General features: G+C 36.3%; 1 protein-coding gene across 1 annotated transcript in view; it reads right to left on the reverse strand.

Annotated features, from left to right (window-relative positions):
• IQCM (IQ motif containing M) overlaps window positions 1-23,225 on the reverse strand; it is a 490,160-nt gene that overhangs the window by 208,188 nt on the left and 258,747 nt on the right. The window contains 2 exon segments of the mRNA XM_037740696.1: window positions 9,657-9,801; window positions 20,198-20,396. Of these exon segments, the coding sequence (XP_037596624.1) occupies window positions 9,657-9,801; window positions 20,198-20,396 (344 nt within the window).

A 23,225-nucleotide genomic window follows, 5' to 3' on the forward strand; every position in this document is an offset into this window, starting at 1 on the left:
AACAATGGTTGAACTAATTTACACTCCCACCAACAGTGTAAAAGTGTTCCTATTTTTCCTCATCCTCTCCAGCATCTGTTATCTCCAGATTTTTTCATGATCACCGTTCTAACTGGCAATAGATGGTATCTCAATGTAGTTTTGATTTGCATTTCTCTAATGACCAGTGATGATGAGCATTTTTTCATATGTTTGTTGGTCTCATATAGGTCTTGTTTTGAAAAGTGTCCATTCATATTGAATTTGTCCACTTTTGAATGGATTTGTTTGTTTTTTTCTTGTAAGTCTGTTTTAGTTCTTTGTAGACTTTGGATATAAGTCCTTTGTCAGATGGATAGATTGCAAAATTTTTTTCCCATTCACTTGGTTGCTGGTTCACTCTAATGATTGTTTCTTTTGCTGTGCAGAAGCTCTGGAATTTAATTAGATCCCATTTGTTTATTTTAGCTTTTGCTGCCAATGCTTTTGGTGTTTTAGTCATGAAGTCCTTGCCTATGCCTATGTCCTGAGTGGTTTTGCCTAGGTTTTCTTCTAAGGTTTTTATGGTGTTAGGTCTTAGGTTTAAGTCTTTAATCCATCTGGAGTTAATTTTAGTGTAAGTGTCAGGAAGGGGTACAGTTTCTGCTTTCTGCACATGGCTAGCCAGTTTTCCCAACATCATTTATTAAACCGGGAATCTTTTCCCCATTGCTTAATTTTGTCATGTTTGTCAAAGATCAGATGGCTGTAGATGTGTGGCGTTCCCTCGAAGGCCTCTGTTCTGTTCCATTGGTCTATATCACTGTTTAGGTACCAGTACCATGCTGTTTTGATAACCATAGCCTTGTACTATAGTTTGAAGTCAGGTAACATGATACCTCCAGCTTTGTTCTTTTTGCTTAGAATTGACTTGGCTCTGTGGGCTCTCTTTTGGTTCCATATGAAGTTTAAAGTGGTTTTATCCAGTTTGGTGAAGAAGGTCATTGGTAGCTTGATGGGGCTAGCGAATCTATAAATTACTTTGGGCAGCATGGCCATTTTCATGATATTGATTCTTCCTAACCATGAGCATGGAATGTTTCTCCATCTCTTTGTGTCCTGTCTTATTTCCTTGAGCAGTGGTTTGTAGTTCTCCTTGAAGAGGTCCTTTACATCCTTCGTTAGTTGTATTCCCAGGTAATTTATTCTCTTTGTAGCAATTGTGAATAACAGTTCATTCTTGATTTGGCTCTCTTTAAGTCTGTTATTGGTGTATAGGGATGCTTCTGATTTTTGCACATTGATTTTGTATCCTGAGACTTTGCTGAAGTTGCTTATCAGTTTCAGGCGATTTTGGGCTGAGAGGATAGGGTCTTCCAAATACACAATCATGCCATCTGCAAATAGAGATGATTTGACTTCCTCCTTTCCTAACTGAATACGCTTTATTTCTTTTTCTTGCCTGATTGTTCTGGCCAGAACTTCCAATACTATATTGAATAGGAGTGGTAAGAAAGGGCATCCTTGTCTAGTGCCAGGTTTCAAAGGGAATGCTTCCAGTTTTTGCCCATTCAGTGTGATATTTCCTGTGGGTTTGTCATAAATAGCTTTTATTATTTTGAAATATGTTCCATTGATACCTAGTTTATTGAGAGTTTTCAGCATAAAGGGCTGTTGAATTTTGTCGAAGGCCTTCTCTGCATTTATCGAGATAATCATGTGGTTTTTGTCTTTGATTCTGTTTATGTGGTGAATTACGTTTATAGGCTTGTGTATGTTGAACCAGACTTGCATCACTGGGATGAAGCCTACTTGATCATGACGGATAAGTTTTTTGATGTGCTTTTGCAATGAGCTTGCCAGTACTTTATTGAAGACTTTTGCATCGATGTTCATCATGGATATTGGCCTGATGTTTTCTTTTCTTGTTGAGTCTTTGCTGGGTTTTGGTATCAGGATGATGTTGGTCTCATAAAATGATTTGGGTAGGATTCCCTCTTTTTGGATTGTTTAGAATAGTTTCAGAAGGAGTGGTACCAGCTCCTCTTTGTATGTCTGGTAGAATTCAGCTGTGAACCCATCTGGACCTGGGTTTTTTTTGGTTGGTAAGCTATTAATTGTAGCCTCAACTTCAACCCTTGTTATTGGTCCATTCTGGGTTTCGATTTCTTCCTGGTTTAGGCTTGGGAAGGTCTAAGTGTCCAGGATTTATCCATTTCTTCCAGGTTTAATGGTTTATGTGTACAGAGTTCTTTGTAGTAATCTCTGATGGTGGTTTGTATTTCTGTGGAATCTGTGGTGATAACCCCTTTATCATTTTTTATTGCATCTATTTGGTTATTCTCTCTTTCCTTTTTTATTATTCTGGCTAGTGGTCTATTTTGTTGACCTTTTCACAAAACCAGCTCCTGGATTTATTGATTTTTTTTGAAGTGTTTTTTGTGTCTCTATCTCCTTCAGTTCTGTTCTGATCTTAGTTATTTCTTGTCTTCTGCTAGCTTTTGAAGTTTTTTGATCTTGCTTCTCTAGCGCTTTCAGTTTTGATGATAGGGTATTGATTTTAGATCTTTCCTTGCTTCTCATGTGGCCATTTATTGCTATAAATTTTCCTCTAGACACTGCTTTAAATGTGTCCCAGAGATTCTGTACATTGTGTCTTTATTCTCATTGGTTTAGAAGAAAATCTTTGTTTCTGGACTTCATTTCATTGTTTATCCAGTCAACATTCAAGAGCCAGGTGTTCAGTTTCCATGAAGTTGTGTGGTTCTGAGTTAGTTTCTGAATTCTGAGTTCTAATTTGATTGCACTGTGGTCTGAGAGTATGTTTGTTATGATTTCTGTTCCTTTGCATTTGCTGAGGAGTGATTTACTTCCAATTATGTGGTCAATTTTAGAGTAGGTGTGATGTGGTGCTAAGAAGAATGTATATTCTGTGGATTTGGGGTGCAGAGTTCTGTAAATGTCTATTAGGTTTGCTTGGTCCAGGTCTGAGTTCAAGTCCTGGATATCCTTGTTGATTTTCTGTCTCATTGATCTGTCTAATATTGACAGTGGAGTGTTAAAGTCTCCCACTATTATTGTGTGGGAGTCTAAGTCACTTTGTAGGTATTAAGGACTTGCTTTATGTATCTGGGTGCTCCTGTATTGAGTGCGTATATATTTAGGGTTGTTACCTCTTCTTGTTGCATTGATCCTTTTACCATTATGTAACGCCCTTGTTTCCCTTTTAATCTTTTTTTGGTCTAAAGTCTGTTTTATCAGAGACTAGGATTGCAACTCCTGCTTTTTTTTTTTTTCCCCTTGCCATTTGCTTGGTAGGTCTTCCTCCATCCCTTTATTTTGTGCCTATATGTGTCCTTGCACATGAGATGGGTTTCCTGAATACAGCATACTGATGTGTTTTGAGTTTTATCCAATTTGCCATTCTGTGCTTTTGATTGGGGCATTTAGCCCATTTACATTTAAGGTTAATATTGTTATGTGTGAATTTGATACTGCCATTTTGATGCTAGCTGGTTGTTTTGTCCATTAGTTGATGGAGTTTCTTCATTGTGTCAATATTCTTTACCATTTGGTATGTTTTGGGAGTGGCTTGAACTGGTTATTCTTTTCTTTGTTTAGTGTTTCTTTCAGGAGCTCTTGTAAAGGCCTGGTGGTGATGAAATCTCTGAGCAATTGCTCGTTTGTAAAGGATTTTATTTCTCCTTCACTTATGAAGTTTAGTATGGTTGGATATGAAATCCTAGGTTGAAAGTTCTTTTCTTCAAGGATGTTTAATATTGGCCCCCACTCTCTTCTGGCTTGTAGGGTTTCTGCTGAGAGATCCACTGTGAGTCTGATGGGCTTCCCTTTGCAGGTAACCTGACCTTTCTCTCTGGCTGCCCTTAGCATTTTCTCCTGCATTTCAACCCTGGTGAATCTGACAATTATATGCCTTGGGGTTGCTCTTCTTGAGTAATATCTTTGTGGTGTTCTCTGTATTTACTGGACTTGAATATTGGCCTGTCTTGCTAGGTTGAGGAAGTTCTCCTGGATAATATCCTGAAGAGTGTTTTCCAGGTTGGATTCATTCTCTCTGTCATATTCAGGTACACCTATCAAAGGTAGATTAGGTCTTTTCACATAAACCCATATATCTTGGAGGCTTTGTTCATTTCTTTTTACTCTTTTTTCTCTAATCTTGCATTCCCATTTTATTTCATTGAGTTGATCTTCAATCTCTGACATCCTTTCTTCTGCTTGGTCAATTCAGCTATTGAAACTTGTATATGCTTCACGACGTTCTTATGTTGTGTTTCTCAGCTCCATGAATTCATTTATATACTCTCTAAGCTGTTTATTCTCATTAGCATTTCATCAAACCTTTTTTCAAGGTTCTTAGTTTCTTTGCATTTGAATAGAACATGTTCTTTTAGCTCAAAGAAGTTTGTTTTTGCCCAACTTCCGAAACCTGTTTCTGTCAATTCATCAGACTCATTCTCCATCCAGCCTTGTTCCCTTGCTGCTGAGGAATTGTGATCCCTTGGAGGAGGAGAGGCATTCTGGTTTTGGCTTTTTTCATCCTTTTTGCACTTGTTTCTTCCCATCTTTGTGGATTTATCTACCTGTGGTCTTTGTGGTTGGTGACTTTCAGATGAGGTCTCTGAGTGGACTTTTTTGTTGCTGATGAAGTTATTTCTTTCTGAGTTTTCCTTCTGTCAGTCAGTAGCCTCTGCTGTAGGACTGCTGGAGGTCCACTCCGGACTGCTGGAGGTCCACTCCAGACCCTGCTTGCCTGGGGATCATCTGCAGTGGCTGCAGAACAGTAACTGTTGTTGCCAATTTCTTCTTCTGTTATCTTTGTCCCAGAAGGATACTCGCCAAATGTCAGGCTAAGCTTTTCTTTATGAGGTGTCTCTTTGGTTATATGGGGGTCAGGGAGCTGCTTGAGGAGATTCTGTCTTCATTGTTTTATTCAGAGCTGCTGGGATGGTACGTTTAAGTCTGCTGCAGCAGAACTCATATCCGCCTTTTTTTTTCCAAGGTGCTCTGTCCCAGGAAGGTGGGGCTTTATTTACAAGTTCCTGTCATTCTGCTGTCTTTTTTCAAAGACAACCTGCCCAGAGAGGAGGTAGCCTAGTCACAGTCAGCCAGCAGAGGTGTTGCTGAGCTCCCATGGGATTTGCCCAGCTGCTTTGTGAACTTCCTTATAGTTTTGTTTATAGGGGTACAGTTAGAACTGCTTCAGTAATGGTGTTCTGCCTCAGTAATGGTGGACTGTCTCTGTAATGGCAGGCTGCCTCGGTAATGGCGGATTCCCTTGGTAATGGCAGACTGCCTCGGTAGTGGTGGACTGCCTCAGTAATGGCTGATGCCCTTCCCCCCACAGAGCTAGACCACCCCAGGTCCAGCTATGCTTGCTGTGAAACTCTCAATCCAGAGCATTTCAGATTGCTGGTCTTGGTGGGGGTGGGACCTCCGTGTTTCAGCCCCCTTTTTTTACAGTTGAATGGGCACCTCAGTTGAATGAGCACCTTGGAAAAAAAAAGGCGGATATGAGTTCTGCTGCAGCAGACTTAAACGTACAACAGAGTTGTCACCAATTAAAACAGCACCTGGATTTGTGTGAGTTTTTGTGTGGTGACCCACTGCACTGGCTGAAACAGCCACGCTGGAGACTTGTGGCTACCTGTAGTCTTTGTAGTTGGTGACTTTCAGATGAGGTCTCTAAGTGGGCAGTATAAATTCATTTGGAAATGTGGTGATCACTAATCCTCTGTGTTTTCACTGGGAACTGCAATATAGAGCTGTTCCTGTTTGGACATCTTGGATCCCTACTTTCACATTTAAGGTATTTTGTCACTCCTGGCTCAAGAAAACTACCACAGAAAACCACTCAATTGGGTGGCCTATCACTCATCTCCCATACTTGGCATTAGAAAGGAGTTAGATAATGAGAAAGAGAACTGATGCATATATTTTATAAATGTAGTTTTCCATAATTTTTTTTTTTCAAAAAGTGTCACTGAGTGTCTACTTTGAAATGTTACATTTAACCCCATGAAGCTGATTGAATAAGTCAGCATTTACAGGATGTCAAGGACTGTTCACAGGTTTAGCTCTTGCTGTCAATGACAAAGGGCACCAGTGTGGTTTCTAACAGAAGTTTTATCATCCTGGTACTCAACCACATGGATTTCAGTTTTTCCATTCATTCCTTCATTTCATTGAGGGAGATATTCATGAGATGTCAACAAATTAAAGACATATTTAATGATTGTCTAAATATGAATAGCTATTTGAGATCCTGAAACACAGCAGTAAAATAAATGAAAATTTATATTTACTACATTTATGACTGTTTGTCTCTTTTGAAATAAGCAAACTAGATCATTTCTTTCAGTGCCCCATCTATATCTCCATGTCCCTTGCTTCTGGGCATGCTAACTTGACTTTCAATTGTCAGCATCTGCATTCCATTGCCTAAGGGCTCCCTCTGGCTGCAGGCATTTACTCAGCCCACCTGTGCAGCAAGCCAGACACAAAGGAAACTAAGGCCCCTTTTGGAGTGGACCTCAACCACTGACTCAGGGGAGCTGCTTGATATAGACCCAGCACTAAAGGCAAGTTGTTTACACTGTTTTTTCTTAGTTACCTAGAGGAATTAGGCTTTAGTAGTCCACATAGTAATTTGCTTGATACTGGACTCTCTTTTGACTCCTTTACCTCTGTCTCCTTTCTCCATTTGATCAACAGTATTGCCTAGGATTAACTCCCAAAAAAATTAGTTGTACTTGAATTCTTGTCTCAGGGTCTGATTCTAAACTAAAAGAGAAAGAATGTCACCTTTTACTTTTGTGATTAAGTAAATGTATTTCTCCTTGAAAAAGTATATAGAGCTTTATTAGTTTCCCCTTGAATTAATCAGTTTTATATGTTCCTCACAAGATAATATTGACATACTTATTAATATTATGTCTTTGAAACAGTATTAATTGAGAACAGTGCCCTTAACCTGTATATTATGCCCTATGAGCAAACTTTCAGCAACATGCTAGGAGAATTAGTATTCAAGGATGATATATTTAGGGTAAATATAAAATTTAAATCATGAAAATTAATGAAATTTTCTGATTATTGAAAGATGCTTTAAAAGGTGTATAGATATCTGCCAAGTATCGTCAACCAATTAGCCATCAACACATGGATGAAGAAAGGATGAAAGGAATTTTCTAAGTAACATGAAAATAAATTAGAACTTGCAAATTATGTCTCTGTTGAGTTGCCCCTCAATGTAAATGGATTTTTGGTTGGTAATTCTTTAAATTATTCATTTACCAAATTCTGTTCTACTGTTCAGCTCCTATATTAGAGCACCATCTGTCCTAATTGGACTCCTTTATTCTGTTTTTGCCTCATGTTAACCAATTCTCAACAAAATTACCAGAGTGATATCTGCAACACAAGTTGCTTCATAGTCCTCTGTTCCCAGTCCTCCAATGGCTTCCCAGTTCTCTCAAGGTAAAATGCAATGGTCTATAAAGCTTGACACAACCTGCACTCCCCACTACCCTTCCAATTTCATTTTACTCTGCTCTCAACTCAAAACTTTATTCCAGTAATATTAGTCTCCTGGCTTCCTCTAAGACTAGCTGCCTCCAAATTAAGGCCTTTGTGCTTGCTGCTCCCTCTGCTTAGAACCTTCTTTCCTCGTAATCTACTTGGCTTATCCCTCACTTTCTACAAGAGGTTTACTGAAAAAGCTTCTCAGCCAGAAAGCATCAGAGTTCAGGCTGGAAAACAGAAATCACAGTAACTACATTTTCCAAACTGAGGGGATATTTTAGGATGCAAAAATATTGAAATCTGCAGTTACAAATTGAGAAGGAGAAGTCATGGAAAGAAAGTAAAGCTATGAAAAATAAGCAACATTCTATAAGAATAAAAATGAATTTAGTGATAGTTTGGGGTATGAAGGGAAGACTGAGTAAAATAATAGGAGCGTTTTGAAAACAATATGTTATTTGGAAGTCAGGAGCTTAAAATTAAAGTGAATGGAAAAGAAAAGGTTGTCAGTAAAGTAACTGTAAAGTATATATTTTGATAAATAGTATAAAATCGGCACATTCATATTAGATTACGCAATATAAACTACTAACCATATAAAAGTACTAAGATCTTCCTGAATTTTGTATTAGTGGTATGGAGAGTTTATGGGCAAAAGTCTTAAAATCTGACACACTCTTTCTTTCACTCTCTCTCTCTCTCCTCTCTCTCTCTCTCTCTCTTTCTCTCTCTGTCTTTTCTCTCTTTCTCCTCTCTCTTTCTTTCTCTCTTTCTCCTCTCTCTTTCTTTCTCTCTCTCTCTTTCTTTCTCTCTTGCTCTTTCTTTCTCTCTGTGTCTCTGTCTTTAGCACAAAATTTTATTTTGTCTATTTTCCATGTTTCACCTTCTTTCTCTCTTTCTCCTCTCTCTCTGAGTTCTTCCTCCCTCTACCTCTAGTCACAGAAAAGAAATTATTCTAACTCAAAGAGTTCCGGTTATCTGTAAATAGCTTTTGGCACATAATTTTATCAAAACTAATAAACAATAAAAAATATAATTTTAACAAATATTTTTTAGCCCTTCTTATAAACCAGGCATTCTCTAGATAGTGAGTATTTACTGATAAATATATGTCTCTCTCACTATCTCTCTCTCTGTCTCTCTCTCTCTCTCAGTTCTGTAAGTGAAAAGAGTCTAAGCAGCTTCCTAATGGGAGAAGGATCTTCCCCCTTCTCCACCTCTCTCACTTTATCTTGCTTTCTTGTTCTTTCATCTTCCTGTCTTTCCATCTGTAAGTTCCCTGTCTTCATGGAACTTACGGTCTTAAATGTAAAATAAACACTGTATGACTAGGTGAGGCAACCAAATTTTTCACATTTTTACCTTATAAAGCAGTAAGAAAATGATTCTTTTTAAATATAATTCGCTTGTATCATTTTTTTAGCCAAGAAACTGGCCCTAATAATCTATCCTAATCCTAAGCAATACTGAATTCTTTCAATATAAATATAAACTGGGATCTCTGAAAATTAAGATATAAATTGGAGAATTTGTTCTGTGAATAGATTTCTAATATTAATAGGCAGTGTGTTGTTTAGTATGCTCAGTGTCCATTAACTATTGTCCTGATATAAATACTTAATTTTCCTTTGTACAGCTACCCTTCCTCCAATGAACACAGTTTCTGTGCAATTCTCAAGCAAGATTCCTTACCCTCCCACTGCAAAGTGTTGGATTTTTGACTCAAGCTATAGAGATCAGTTGCTGTCTCCCTGGAATATGAATTTAAAGCATAGGAACAAAGAGTCTTTAAGTGGTAGGGCTTATCTATCCCCCAGAGGCAAATCGAGATTGTCCCTTATTTCCTGCTGCCTAGATCTCTGAAGCAGTTGTGTTTCATATTCAGTCTGAAATCTGATTCTTTAACTATCTTTGCAATACTCTCCCATTAAATTTCTTCTTTGCTTTAGTTAGCTAGAATGAGTTTTCTGTTACTTGCAGAGAATTCTAATAAATTAATTCAAATATACAATATGCTAACTTAAAATGCAATTTGTTTACAACAATATAAAATATAATCTACCTTTGCTTTCTACAGATAATTATATGTAAAATTTCAATGGTTAAATTAACTCCAAGCTTAAATTCAAACCAGAAGTGTCTGCCTCACTTACATTTTTTTCGGTCCATCCATTCCTCTAGCTCTGCTAAGTTGACAATTTGTCTTGTCCTCCAAAGACCATGTCGATATCGAACACGGTGGATTAGTCTGCTATACATGTTAATAACTGCTTTCACATCTGGTCCATGATACAAAGCCTATGAAGACAGAAAAGCTCCTTATATATTTCTGGTATTTATATTTAATTTGACATTGCCCCTTTCATTTAGTCTATTTCACCCAGTTTCTTAAATTATGGGTTTATGTATTGTAAATTGCCTAGTTTGGTTAAATATATGCATTGTAGAGAAACATCATCTCCCTGAAGTTCAAAGATGTCCATTATGAATTGCCTTATCATTATATATTCACACTTCTCATAGAATAGAGGCTCCAATATTGGCTTTTTTTTATAGGCACTTTCTATACTGGTGTCCAGATTTCTATAATATGTAGCCCACTCTGCCAGAAACGACATAGTCTTAACTAAGGTATTACTCGAATCTTTGTCTTTTATTTCCCTTGGAAACTGTACATTCGTGGTTTTTATCTATTTTTCATTGGACTTTTTAAGGATTTTTTGTTGATTTCTATATATCTCTTTGAATATTAAAGAAATTAACACTTTTCAGCATAAGTGCAAATTTTGTTTTATTAGTTTACCTGTGACTACATTCTTCTGTGTATGCATTTTCAACATTTCACCAGAACAGTTTTTTTAATTAAAGTTTTAAAAATTTACCTTATTTCATATTTGTTTTTTCTTTTCTAAATATCCATTCCCTTTTAGTTAACAAGTCAATTATTTTAACATTTTACATTTTCTGGTTTATTAATATCTGTATATATCTTTATTAATTTCTTTCTTTCTAAATAATATTTAGATTTATTTTCCTGTTCTTGACTTCTTAAAGGCTTAATGTTTTTAAATTTTCATTATTTCTAGTTTGTTTAGGAATATATTTACATTTACACATTTTCTGCTGAGTCAGCTTTCCTTTAATGTGTTTTGCATACCATTTTATAAATGCAAAAAATCTGAAGCAGAAAATCTTTAAATAACTTTCCCAAGGCCCCATAGCTAGTAAGTTGTAGAATTTGTTTTGAAACCAGCATAGAGACATTCCAGAACCCACTTATTATACTTTATATTCCTTTTAATTTAGTGTTTTCAACCATTCTTTTATTTATTTATTTATTTATTTTTGAGATGGAGTCTTGCTCTTGCCAGGCTGGAGTGCAGTGGCATGATTTCGACTCACTGCAACCTCTGCCTCTCATGTTCAAGCAATTCTCCTGCCTCAGCCTCCTGAGTAGCTGAGACTACAGGCACACACCACCATGCCCAGCTAATTTTTTTATTTTTAGTAGATATGGGGGTCTCACCATGTTGGCCAGGATGGTCTCAATCTCCCGACCTTGTGATCTGCCCACTTTGGCCTCCCAAACTGCTTGGAGTACAGGCATGAGCCACAGCACCCAGCCATATTTTCACCCATTCTACAAGATTTTGTTTTGTTTCTTTCCTAGCATATTTCATATTACATATTATTTTTCTTGTTGCTGTCATATTTTCCATTTATGTGAAATAATATTTTTTATTTACCTGAATGAAAAATAAATTAGCATAATCTTACTACCTTCCTCTTCTTTCTCCTTCCATCTGATGGCAGATTCTGGATGTTTGCTAATTTAATAACATTTTTCAATGTGTTTCATTGGTTGGTTTGTTTTTTGAAACAGAGTTTCTCCCTGTCAGCCCAGGCTGGAGTGCAATAGTGTGATCTTGGTTCACTACAATCTCCACCTCTAGAGCTCAAAAGATTTCCTGCCTCAGCCTCTTGAGTAGCTGGGATTACAGGCACCAGCCACCATGCCCAGCTATTTCTTTTATTTTTAGTAGAGACGGGGTTTCACCATGTTGGCCAAGCTGGTTTTAAACTCCTGACCTCAGGTGATCCACCCATGTCAACCTCCCAAAGTGCTGGGATTACATGTGTGAGCCACCTTGCCTGGCCTTAGTGTGTATTTTTAATTTCCCTTTTGTTCAATAGGCTTTTGTCTTAAAAAAAATAATAATAAATTGGTTGCACTTTGGCACATTCCCTACACATATATCTTAGTGGGAGCCAGAACCCACTTCCCACCATTTGAAACCAAAATCAGATACTTAATGACTCACACCTCTTCTGTTGCTAGGATGCAGACACATGAACTTCATCCATTGCCTGCACCAATCCCAAACTTTGAATGGAAACAAATAATACTTTTAAGAGTAAATCATGGGAAATCTATTTGTGTGAGAAAGTAACTGTAGCAGCAATATACATTTTTCAAGGGCAGCATTTGTGGAGGCAGAAACACCCAGGATTCAGTATCTACATCAGACTCTTGCTGTGTAGGATTTGGCTGGATTACTGGGAGATACCCAGCCTTTATTATTCCTTTAGGTTTTTGAACTTAGTTCTCTAAACCTCTGTACAATATCCTACTCAACAACTTTCTGCTTAAATCTATAGGTGGATTTCTTTTGCTTATAATTAAAAATCAAGCAGTGTTTTGATTGTATCTTTAAAGCATGAGTAGAAAATTTCCTTCTTGGAATGTGCTGCTTAGACAGATGTTGCTTCTGAGAAGAGGAAGGGCATTGGGCAGCTACCAACTTCAATTTGAGTGCCTTTTCCTAAGAATGTAATAACTCTTTTGAGGAACACAACCTATCTTGTAAGGGAGCTCTTTTCAGGTCTCAGGCATTTGCAAGGTTACCTAGGGCGTTTCATGGTTAGGACGTTGAGCCAGAGAAAATGACAATGGTCCATCCATGTGGTTTTTATTACAGGGAGTGTCCCTACCAGCCTTTGCATGGAAATATGCCTCAGCTATTGTGCTAGTACAGCTCAGTAGGTAAATCTTTTACTATAATTCTAAATATTTCTCAAGCTAGAATTTATCAGAAGAAAAGTATAAATTTCTACTTACTTTTTTTTCCATGCTATTCTCAGTAAACAATATAAATACATTTCTACTTACAACAGCAATATTGTAATATAAAAGTTACTGCAAATTACTGATTATAATATTCCAATTTATATTAACTTAATGGACAAATGTATTATACTGATCAACATTTAATAAAATTTTCTAGTAAGTATTTCAATTTGCTTTTGCTTGATATGGCCATGTTTTTTTTTAAGTAATTTATTCATTGTTTGGACAATTCCACCATCATATGACACTCAGTGGAACTTAATTTCTGTTACTGTGTTTCTTATCAGTTTGTGAGAGGTCTTTAGATGTTAGGCTTTTTAAAACTTTGTGTCATATTTCAGCAAATATTTTGCTAGTTTGACTTTTTAACTCTGAATAAAGATGCTATAGACCCATAAGATATCCTGACTACATTTATTGATTGAAGTCTAACCTTGTCTAATCATTTAGGTATGAAATTAGCAATAAAAAGGCTTTATTCAAAAACCTTATAAAAACAAAAGGGAAAACGTTTTTAAATGACTAAACCTATACACAGTGAAATAACAAGTGAACATTCTAAATAATTATTTCAAGCACATACACATAAACACACACTTACAAATATGCAATCCACAAATAACATTAAGTGTGATCCTTATAGTCCCTTCCCCACTCACTAAGAAACTAGTGAAGACCATATCCATGGATAGCTACTGGACATGTGTCTCTCCTAGGTTAGATTCCCATTGCTCTTTTTCAGGCCTCTCCTCTGTGTCCCTGTTGCTTGCTGTACCCCACTTTGATCTGAGTCAAAGGGATTATTTTTACTACTACCTGAAGCATATGCTTCAATCACTCTATGTCTAAATGCTCAGTATAGAAACTGTTAAATATACACTCTTGGTCAACTTTATCATTAAATATAAACAATAATATATTGTTTTCCCCATGCATACTCTTCAAAATATTAAATAGCAGCTCCTGATTGCCATAGAAAGGGTGCTTCTCTATAGACCGTGGTTCTTGGCTTCACATCTCTGATGTAAGCTTACCTAGATTAGCTCTGTTAGCACCAGGTGGGAGTGTTATCTAGCCTTGGCTTTTGGCAGGAAACTCCAATGTCCATTTTGAGCCTGACGTGAGAAAAGACTTCACCAGTTGCAATGATTGGACACTGCTGGTACCTCATGTTTTACAGTGCCCTGGACCCAGACAGACTTATGTTTGATTCTCAACTATGTCACTTGTTAGATGTCTTACTCTGGGTAATTATGTTACATCTCCATGCCTCATTTTTCATAATTACTAAAGAAAATTATACAACCTGGAGAAATGACACTACTCCAATTCTTGATCACCAACCTCAATGGGGTTCTCAAAGTGGCCAGGAATTTCACGCAAGCTTTTTAAGACATCTCTCTACTATTTTCTGTATTACCTCAATCTCTTCAAACATTCAAACTCATCCAAATGCTTACTCTCAGCAAATGGCCTAATTCCTTACTTCACAAAGGGAGACAAAACAATTGGTTTATTGCAATCTCAACTTCCCAGCACCAAATCTAAACACTTAGCCGCATCTACACAACATCTTCTCTTGCAACAATGGAGAAATACGTTTCCTTTCACTTAACGCTAATCCCGTTAAAGACGTTATAATATGGATTATCTGCATCTTTCTTGTATTGACAACATTTTCTTTTACTGGCTTTTTCCAATGAGCATTTTAGCATACTTAAATATTTTTTAAGTATGCTAAACAATCCTTCTCTAAACCTAATCACGTCTCAGTTTATCTACTTCAGATGTTTTCACTGCATGAACTTATTGTTACTAAACTCAGAAAATTCCGTCTAGCAGCATTGGAGACTATGGACCTAACCCTCTTCCTTGTACTGCCTTTCAAGTTCCTTGATCTAACATATTCTGGTTTTCTTCTTAACTCTGTTTACTGCTTTAGTGTTTGTGGAATACTCATCTTCTGCTTCCCCTTAAACACTAACCAGTCTTTCTCAATCTTTTTTTAATACGATTCTCTCTTTATTCTATATATTCACCCTAGACAATGACAATGACATTGACTCTCATGGCTCCAGTTAGTATCACTAATGATGATTCTCACATCCATGGGTGGTAGCCAGTTTCAAGGAGGGCATCCTTGGTCAGAGAGCCGCATCAACATATTTAGAAGATGTTTCTCAAATTTCACGTCCCTCCTAGCCCCCAAATGCTGTTATACATCCTTCATGCTCTTGAAAATAATTTATTAAAAACATGCATTAGGCTTCTAATATGTGCCAAAAATGTTCAAGACCTTATGAGTAGATTAAAGAACAGGAAAGATAAAAGTTCTGTTTTCAGGGGCTTACCTTTTAGTGAAAGGAACAATAATGTAATAAACAAATATATGTTAGGTGGCAGTAAGTGCCATGAAGAACAATAAAGTGTTTTAAAAGAGACAGGGAGTGACTGGAGTGAGAGTTATTTTGTACAGGTTAGTATGGGGCAGCTTTTCAATAATGTGACAATGAGCAGAGACCTGAATGAAGTAGAGGAGCATCACCTGGGGGAAGAGCGTTCTCAGACATATGATGAGATTCATGGCCAAAATGAGGCACTTTTATGGATGAGAGGGTTTTATATTCTTCCTCAGTGAAAAGACTTTAAGAACTACTGATGAATCCCAAGTGTTTCTATATGGCCTAATCTCTCTTCTGAATTTTGGACCCATATACTCAACTGCTTCCCAGACATCTCAAGGATTTCCCACAGAAACTTTAAACTCAGTGTTGACAATTGGGACTCAGTGTTAAAAGCTCAGTGTTGCAAATTGGACTCTATGTTTGTTCCTTTCTTCTGCTCCCTCCTGCCTGCCCTTCCCCTTAAATTCTGCATTTCTCAACTATACACCAGATTTCTCAAGACAAGAACCTGGGAGTCATTCTTGACTCTACCCTCTTCCTTATCTCCAAATACAACCAAACCCAAAGTCCTATCACCACCATGCACTGGTTGATTGAAAAAGCATACTAGTGGTTCTCCCTCCACTTTGTCACCCTCTCCTCCCAAATCATTGTCCAAAGTCAGTAATTTTTCTAAAATACAAATCTATTCAAGTCACTGATCTACTTTAAAGACATCCACTCTCAGACACCAAGTATAAACTCCTTAGTAAGGTTTTTAAGAGCATTATTAATCTGACTCCTACTATCAGCTTCCTTTATTGTCCTCCCAAATATGTTCCAGTCCCCTAAATGTAATTAGCTAACCTAAGCTCATTGAGACTGTCTTTCCTGTGCCTCTCAGCCTTCCAGTCTACCTGACAAAATAAAGTTACCCCTCACCCTCCAGATCTCAGTTTATTGATCTTACGTAGTTGCCACACTAAACACACTTGGGGTTAAATGGCCTTTCTAAATGCTCTAATGATATCTAAGACTTCTTTTAGTTGTCTACATTGCTCACTAGACTATGTATGCTCTTCACACACCAGGAAGGAAATTGGAGTCACTATACAGTAACTATTATCAAATTAAAAAACACATATGTTATTGAATAAATGAACATAGATCTCCAGATACTTGTGTTAGTACACATGATGTTATTTAATAAAACTTTTCTACACAACAGGAATCCCAAACCACTGGGCCACAGACCTATTGGTCTGTGACCTGTTGGGAACCAGGCTGTACAACATGAGGTGAATGGTGGGTGAGTGAGCATTACCACCTGAGCTCCTCCTCCTGTCAGATCAGAGGAAACATTCGATTCTCATAGGAGAAAGAATCCTATTGTGAACTGCATATGTGAGGGATTTAGGCTGTGCTTTCTTTATGAGACTCTAACGCTTGATGATCTGAAGTAGAACAGTTTCATCCTGAAAATATCCCTGCTCCTGCCCTGGTCCACGGAAAAATTGTCTTCCATGAAACTGGTCTCTGGCACCATAAAAGTTGGGGATTGCTACTATACAAGGTGACATGTCCATGAATAGTTTCAGATTTTGTTATTATTTCTGTTTTGTTCTTTTGAGATGATAGGAAATTCCTACTTTATCAAAGCTTCAAACAAGTCTATAACATCCAAAATATTGAAGACCATTGAGTTATGTATAAGACATTGCTATGGTAATACTGAAACTCAGATTCTCCAAGACTGTTCCAAATTTACTGATTCAACAAATATTTATTAAAAGTCAATTTCAAACATTTTTTATTATTGTAGCTATCAACAATTCAAATATCCTGGAATTTCAACACTTTTAGCCAATAGCAATGGAGTATATTTAATTTAGGATTAAAACTTTAAAATTATAAATATTTAGAGGAAAATATTGAAATTAAGGAAGATCCTAGAAGCATTACATTGAGAAATGTACCCTCTTTTGGGTCTTTATGATTTTTAATATCATTATTATTTATACCAAAACACATGCAAACAACACAAAAATTTTTTAAGGAAAAGGACATTTTGAATTGTGGAAAAAATATTCATATTAAAATAGAGCAATCTCTGTGATCTTTTGCTATATTACTGGTAAGAAAATTTGATGCTGCTTTATTATTTCCAAAGAATTCCAAGCTACATTTTTTCATAGAAAATGGTGGAAATTATGCAGTCTCTTGAGTAATCTCAAACTTCTAGCAGACACTGTCCACAACAACAAACTCTGAAGTGGCAGTAAAGCAATATGACTATGGAAGTCTCCCAGTGGACGGACTGCCACACTGCTGACAATTATCCAGTGATTTGCTATGCAGCCTCTAGAGCAGAAAGTTATCAAGAATTCCCCCAGCAGCAACCCTTCACATAGGCACAGTCCAGGAGACTTACTATCAACTGCATTACAGGCCTGTCACACTAGGATTTTGACAGTAGGCAAAACAAATTTAACCGCATCAACAAAGCAATCATCTAACAGACAAAGCATCATGCCAATGATGGAATAAAAAAGAAAATCAATGACCATAACAAAGTTTATCACCAAATAAAAGTCAAAACCTACTTTATATTGGCTCTGATCCTTTAAAAGTACTTCTCATTTTTTTAATCTCAAATTCTCTCTCCACATAGAAATTTAGCATTTTCCTTACCAATCAAATCACCCCTTTTCACTCCCATCTTTGGCCCATTATTTCTTCCTAAATTTTCTAGATCCATTTCTATCCCGGAGGTTATGAATGGTTCTACAATTCTTTCTAGTATTAGACAATGCTATAATTAAATTATATGGCATGTATGAAATGTGTGTAGACAGAGCTTTAAGAATGTGTGGGGGGGTGTGTGATATTCTTATGGTTCCATGATAAACTTATACAATTGTATTAATTCATCCACACAATCAGTATTTGTTGGTGTCTACTATATATTAAACACCATTCTAGGCATTCAAATAGAGAAACAAACAAGACAGACAGATACTTGTCTCCATGGAGTTTGCAATCTAATGCAGAAACAAACAAGACAGACAGATACTTGTCTTCATGGAGCTTGCTATCTATTTAGCCAAACTATAAAGTATATGTATACAACAGGAGATAAACAAGAAAAATTAGTAGATCATACATGTATACAGTTAAAATGATAGAGCATATATTATAGTTTAAGATAGTTTGTGGTACTATGAACAGAAAAATAAAGAGTATATACTTCCAAATAAGTCATATAAACCATACTGTTCATGTCAAATATGTAAACAGATGATAACAATGTAAAGAACTGGACACAATCATGACAAGAAAAGATGGAGAGATCAGCTTTGCTTGATGGACCAGACACAGGGTAAGTGAATACAGTTTAGGAAGATCTTGAAAGATGAATTGGAGGTTATCAGAAGATAAAGAAGGTAGAGAAGAGAACAGCATGAAAACATATGATAACAGGAAACAATCAAGATTTGCAGTTTGCTAAAACACAGAGAATGTATCGGGGGTATCATATGACAAAGCTGGACAAAAGGCGAGAGCCAAAACAGAGAGGTCATGTGTACTATGTTAGAGAGTTCCTGCTATATCCTGTAAGCAATATAGATCCATAAAAAGATTTTAGGAAGTGGAATAAGGTAATGAGTAGAATTTTTCAAATATGGCACATGGCAAATGGATTTGATGGAAGTAGGTCTGTAGGTATGAAGATCAATTAGGAAACTATTGCATTTATCCATGTAAGGGTAGATGAATGGCAACTCTGGCAAGAAGCACAAAGAAGAGGAGTTCAACAAATGTCATGAAAGTGGAAGAAATTGAATGTGGGAGTGAAAAAGTTGAAATAATTTAGGAGACATCCAGGTTTATGGCTTGAATGATAAATGGTAGAACAGTTTACCAATATAGGTAGTTACAAAAGAGAAAGGACTTGGGGAGTAAGAAAATGAGTTCATTTCTCATTTTGGAGAAATTCAAGTCAAATTTAATCAAGGCTCTTTCAATATCTTAGACAGATATGGGTTTGAAATCTAGTTCTGTCACTTAGCCGCTGTTTGACTTTGGGCAAATAATTTGCTTGTTTCTTCAGCCACAAAAGAGATATAGCAGCCACCTTACAAAATTACAGGATTAAGTATATGGAGTGTTTACCTTTTGCCAAAGTTTTACATGTTTAATCATCAGAACTACATTTGTGATTCATATTGATATTAATTTACACATGTTAGTACATATATAAATTTATACCCAGAAATAGGCATATGGTATAACTCTAAAAGTATCACCACATTGTCAGAGAAACATGTTCAGGATGTCCACTGCAAGTCTGTTCTAGAGGCTTTTCTCAGAAGATCAAGGAAATGGAGTGGGCACTACTAATCTATTTTATTTACAGTTGATTACTCAAATTTTTTACTAGTAGTAAAACTTTAGCCCTCAAGGTGAGGACATTTTAGATTCTCTCAGGTTTTCCAAGATAGACCCATTTAGGTTCATCTGCATTCGCCCAGAAAAAATGGGTCTGCATTATATATTTTAAAAATCAGGATTGCAATCTATGAAAGTTGACCAGGTAGATATTTGCATGTGTGTGTAATTCTTTTGAAATTGGACATTTATGCACTGCAAGAGACCCAGGAGTGTGGGAAGTGAAGGAAAGTTGCTCTAGAAAGAAAATGAACAGATAGCAAAGAAGAAACAACTTTAGTGTAAAGTTATTTCAAAATATCCTGGTTTAAGAATAGGTGGTCCCAGAATTCCTGAGTTAAGAATAAGTGAGGCCTTTTGTTCCAAGTCTCCAACTTTGCACAGTCTAAATCTGTAATTATAGCAGATTATGCATCACATTTTCTTAAAGTATGCATACCAAAAATTAGCTGGGTATAGTGGTGGACACCTGTAATCCCAGCTACTCTGGAGGCTGATGCAGGAGAATCACTTGAACCCAGGAGGCAGAGGTTGCGGTGAGCCAAGATTACTCCATTGCACTCCAACCTGGGCAACAAGAGCGAAACTCCATCTCAAAAAAAAAAAAAAAATGTACACAGAATTTTACTTAGAAAAATCACAGACATATTGACCAGGTGACTATTCAAAATTCTACTTAATTGAATCTACATAAAAATTTTAAACACATTATAATATCTGATGCATATCTTACCTTGGTCATTACTCTTTGTAATCTTTTGCGTTCAAGCCACCCCCTGACATGTGCCTGCATGATGGTGATCATTCTAATCAATTTTCTGGTAATCATGAATTTTTTTCTTCCTCGGAACACTTGGAAGATTTCTATGTGTGGTCCAATTCTTTTAACTTTACTGTCAAGTTTATCAGGTTTACTTGGAGTGCCTTTTATCCTAAAAATAAAATATAACAATTTCTTATTACAGAAAATATGAAAAACTAACATTTTTGCAAACAGTTTTAAATTCTTTCAATGATGAATACAATGAAATAGGAAATATATTGCAACTTGTACATAGAATTTAATATATGATATCACCAGGACATGTCAATAAGGTTCTCCAAAGAAAGTTGAAAATGCCAAGATCAATATTACATGGAGAAAATTAACTTCTAAAAAGAAAATTCCAAAACAAAGTGAATTTGTCAGTATATCTACAACTCTTCAAATTAGAATGTTTTCATATGACAGAGCACGTTAGTTCAAATAATTTTCCTGTCTCAGAAGCTATTTTAAACTATAGAGTATTTTTAATTATTTATTATTTGGCACTGATATTCTGTTAACCAAACATCATCTGAAAAGTAACTTTGATCCAAATGCTTTGAATTAAGAGGCTCTGTACTATGGTGGTAGGATCATGGCCTATAGGATCAGCAGATGGGAAGGGTTATACTGCAAACCATGGCCAGTCAGCAATACTGTTATAGGTAACTGTGGTGGTTAATAATGAGTGTCAACTTGACTGGATTGAAGGAACAAAGTATTGATCCTGGGTGTGTCTATGAGGGGGTTGCCAAAGGAGATTAACATTTGAGTCAGTGGAATGGGAAAGGCAGACCCACCCTCAATCTGGGTGGGCACCATCTAATCAGCTGCCAGCACAGCTAAAATATAAGCAATCAGAAAAATGTGGAAAGAGAGACTGGCCTAGCCTCCCAGTCTACATCTTTCTCCCATGCTGGATGCCTCCTCAAACATCAGACTCCAAATCCTTCAGTTTTGGAACTCTGACTGGCTCTCCTTGCTCCTCAGCCTCTAGGCGGCCTAGTATGGGACCTCCCTGTGGTCTTGTGAGTTAATACTTAATAAACTCTCATATATATATAAAACATTATATATACATAAAACATATATATGGGAGTTTATTAAGTATTAACTTGATTAGTTCTGTTATTAAGAACTAATTCTTAATTGTTATTAGTTCTGTTATATTTATTAAGTATTAACTTATTAGTTTTATATATAAATAAAACATGTATACATACATATATATATATATATATATATATGGAAGTTTATTAAGTATTAACTTGATTAACATTAGTTCTGTCCCTTTAGAGAATCCCTAGTACAGTGACCCTAGCAGCTATTAACATTTGAGAAACTGATGATTTCTATCATTAGATATCTGTAATCTTGGTAACCTTGAGTCACATATATATGTATATACATAAACCTGTTATGTTTTCTATATGATAGCCAGTTTTTTCAAAGTCTTCCAAAGTCTAGTTCTCTTGCAATTATTAACATATAAAAATGCTTTCTTCTTCTTAATGTTTTTATTTCTGCCTCTCACAAATCAAGTTCCACTGACTGAGATGCCTAGGTCAATTCACCCACCAGGGCTGAGTCTTCCCCCAAAAGTGATCTGTACCTACACCTCTGAATCCCAGACCCCAGTTTCTTCACTCTCAGAGTGAATCACTGACTCATGCTCACTTTGTTTTTGCATTATTTTCTTAGTCTGTTTTATTGAATTTTTGTGTTAAGTTGATTCTTAAACAAGTCTTCTTCTGTTTTGTACATGGCAATTATTTTTCTTCTCTTGGTTAACTAAAATGTTGAGTATGATTTTGATTATTCGACCCAGCCATGAAGTCTCTGTTGGGTGGTAGAGGGCAGGAAATCCCAGTTCTGTTTTTTTGTATTTGTCTTTCTGCAGTTTTTTCTTGAAGCTTCTGCTATCTCCTGATATTCTCTATATTGTATGTCATTTGAACACTAGCATAACACCATTTTTGAACACAAGTTTGAATGTCATTCAAGAGAAAATTTTGCACCCACTAGAATGGAGATCAGCCACAGATTAAGAATTTTTGATAAAAAGAATTTGTTGGAGATCTTTTTGACTTCCTGAACTTCCTACACCCAAGTAACTGCAATGAACCAGTGAGATTCATTGAAGCACAGCAAATTGTGCTTTATAGTTATTATTGACCTATATCTAAATGTGTATAACTGAGGCTGCTAATTATCTTAGTATCTATGTGTGTACGTGGGGAAAAAAAGTCCTTTCCTCTTTGCAAAAGGAAATTAATTAGCCTTGTACAATATTCTTATAACTGTAGCTGTTTTGTATCAGTGGCTGATTCATTTTCTCATTGTCTCTTTCTTTCATTCTCTCAAAAATTTTTTTAAATTACTGAGTCAATATATATCATTTTGTACACTGAGGGATAGATATCTTGTTAAACAAAGCTGCCAGAAAAGCAGAAGAACAGAAAACAAAGTTTTGTGTTTGTTTGTTTAAATTATGACTGATTTTGAATAGCTTAGAAAAAAGGCAACTGTGCTTTCTAAGAGGATTTTTGCTTGGTTAATATAACAAATTTTAAGAATGGTCATTGACATATGAGATCAAGTGGGAATGCAGGTGAAATGGTAATGATTACTTCTGGCTTGTTCATAGCCTCAAGAACTACTGTGAAATCTAAGAGATTCTGAGTTGACATCTTTTTCCCATTTCTCTCAGAAGAAATAAGAGGACTGTTATATAAATAGTTAAATAGCCAAGCCAAAAAGTGAGGGAAGGTTTCATGTTCTAACAAGATGTAAATAACAAAAGAATACGTGTAGTGGTATGGTGATGTATAATGTGTACTACTGAAGTGACAGCTCTAGGTCATTACAGTCTTCTGGTCTCCTAAGTTGCCCTGAAAGTCACAGAGTTTTGAATCCTCTACTGAAAGAGAGAGAGAGAGAGAGAGAGAGAGAGAGA

This window comes from Cebus imitator, unplaced genomic scaffold (genome assembly GCF_001604975.1).
Source record: "Cebus imitator isolate Cc_AM_T3 unplaced genomic scaffold, Cebus_imitator-1.0 Scaffold4, whole genome shotgun sequence".
Taxonomy (NCBI): Eukaryota; Metazoa; Chordata; class Mammalia; order Primates; family Cebidae; genus Cebus; species Cebus imitator.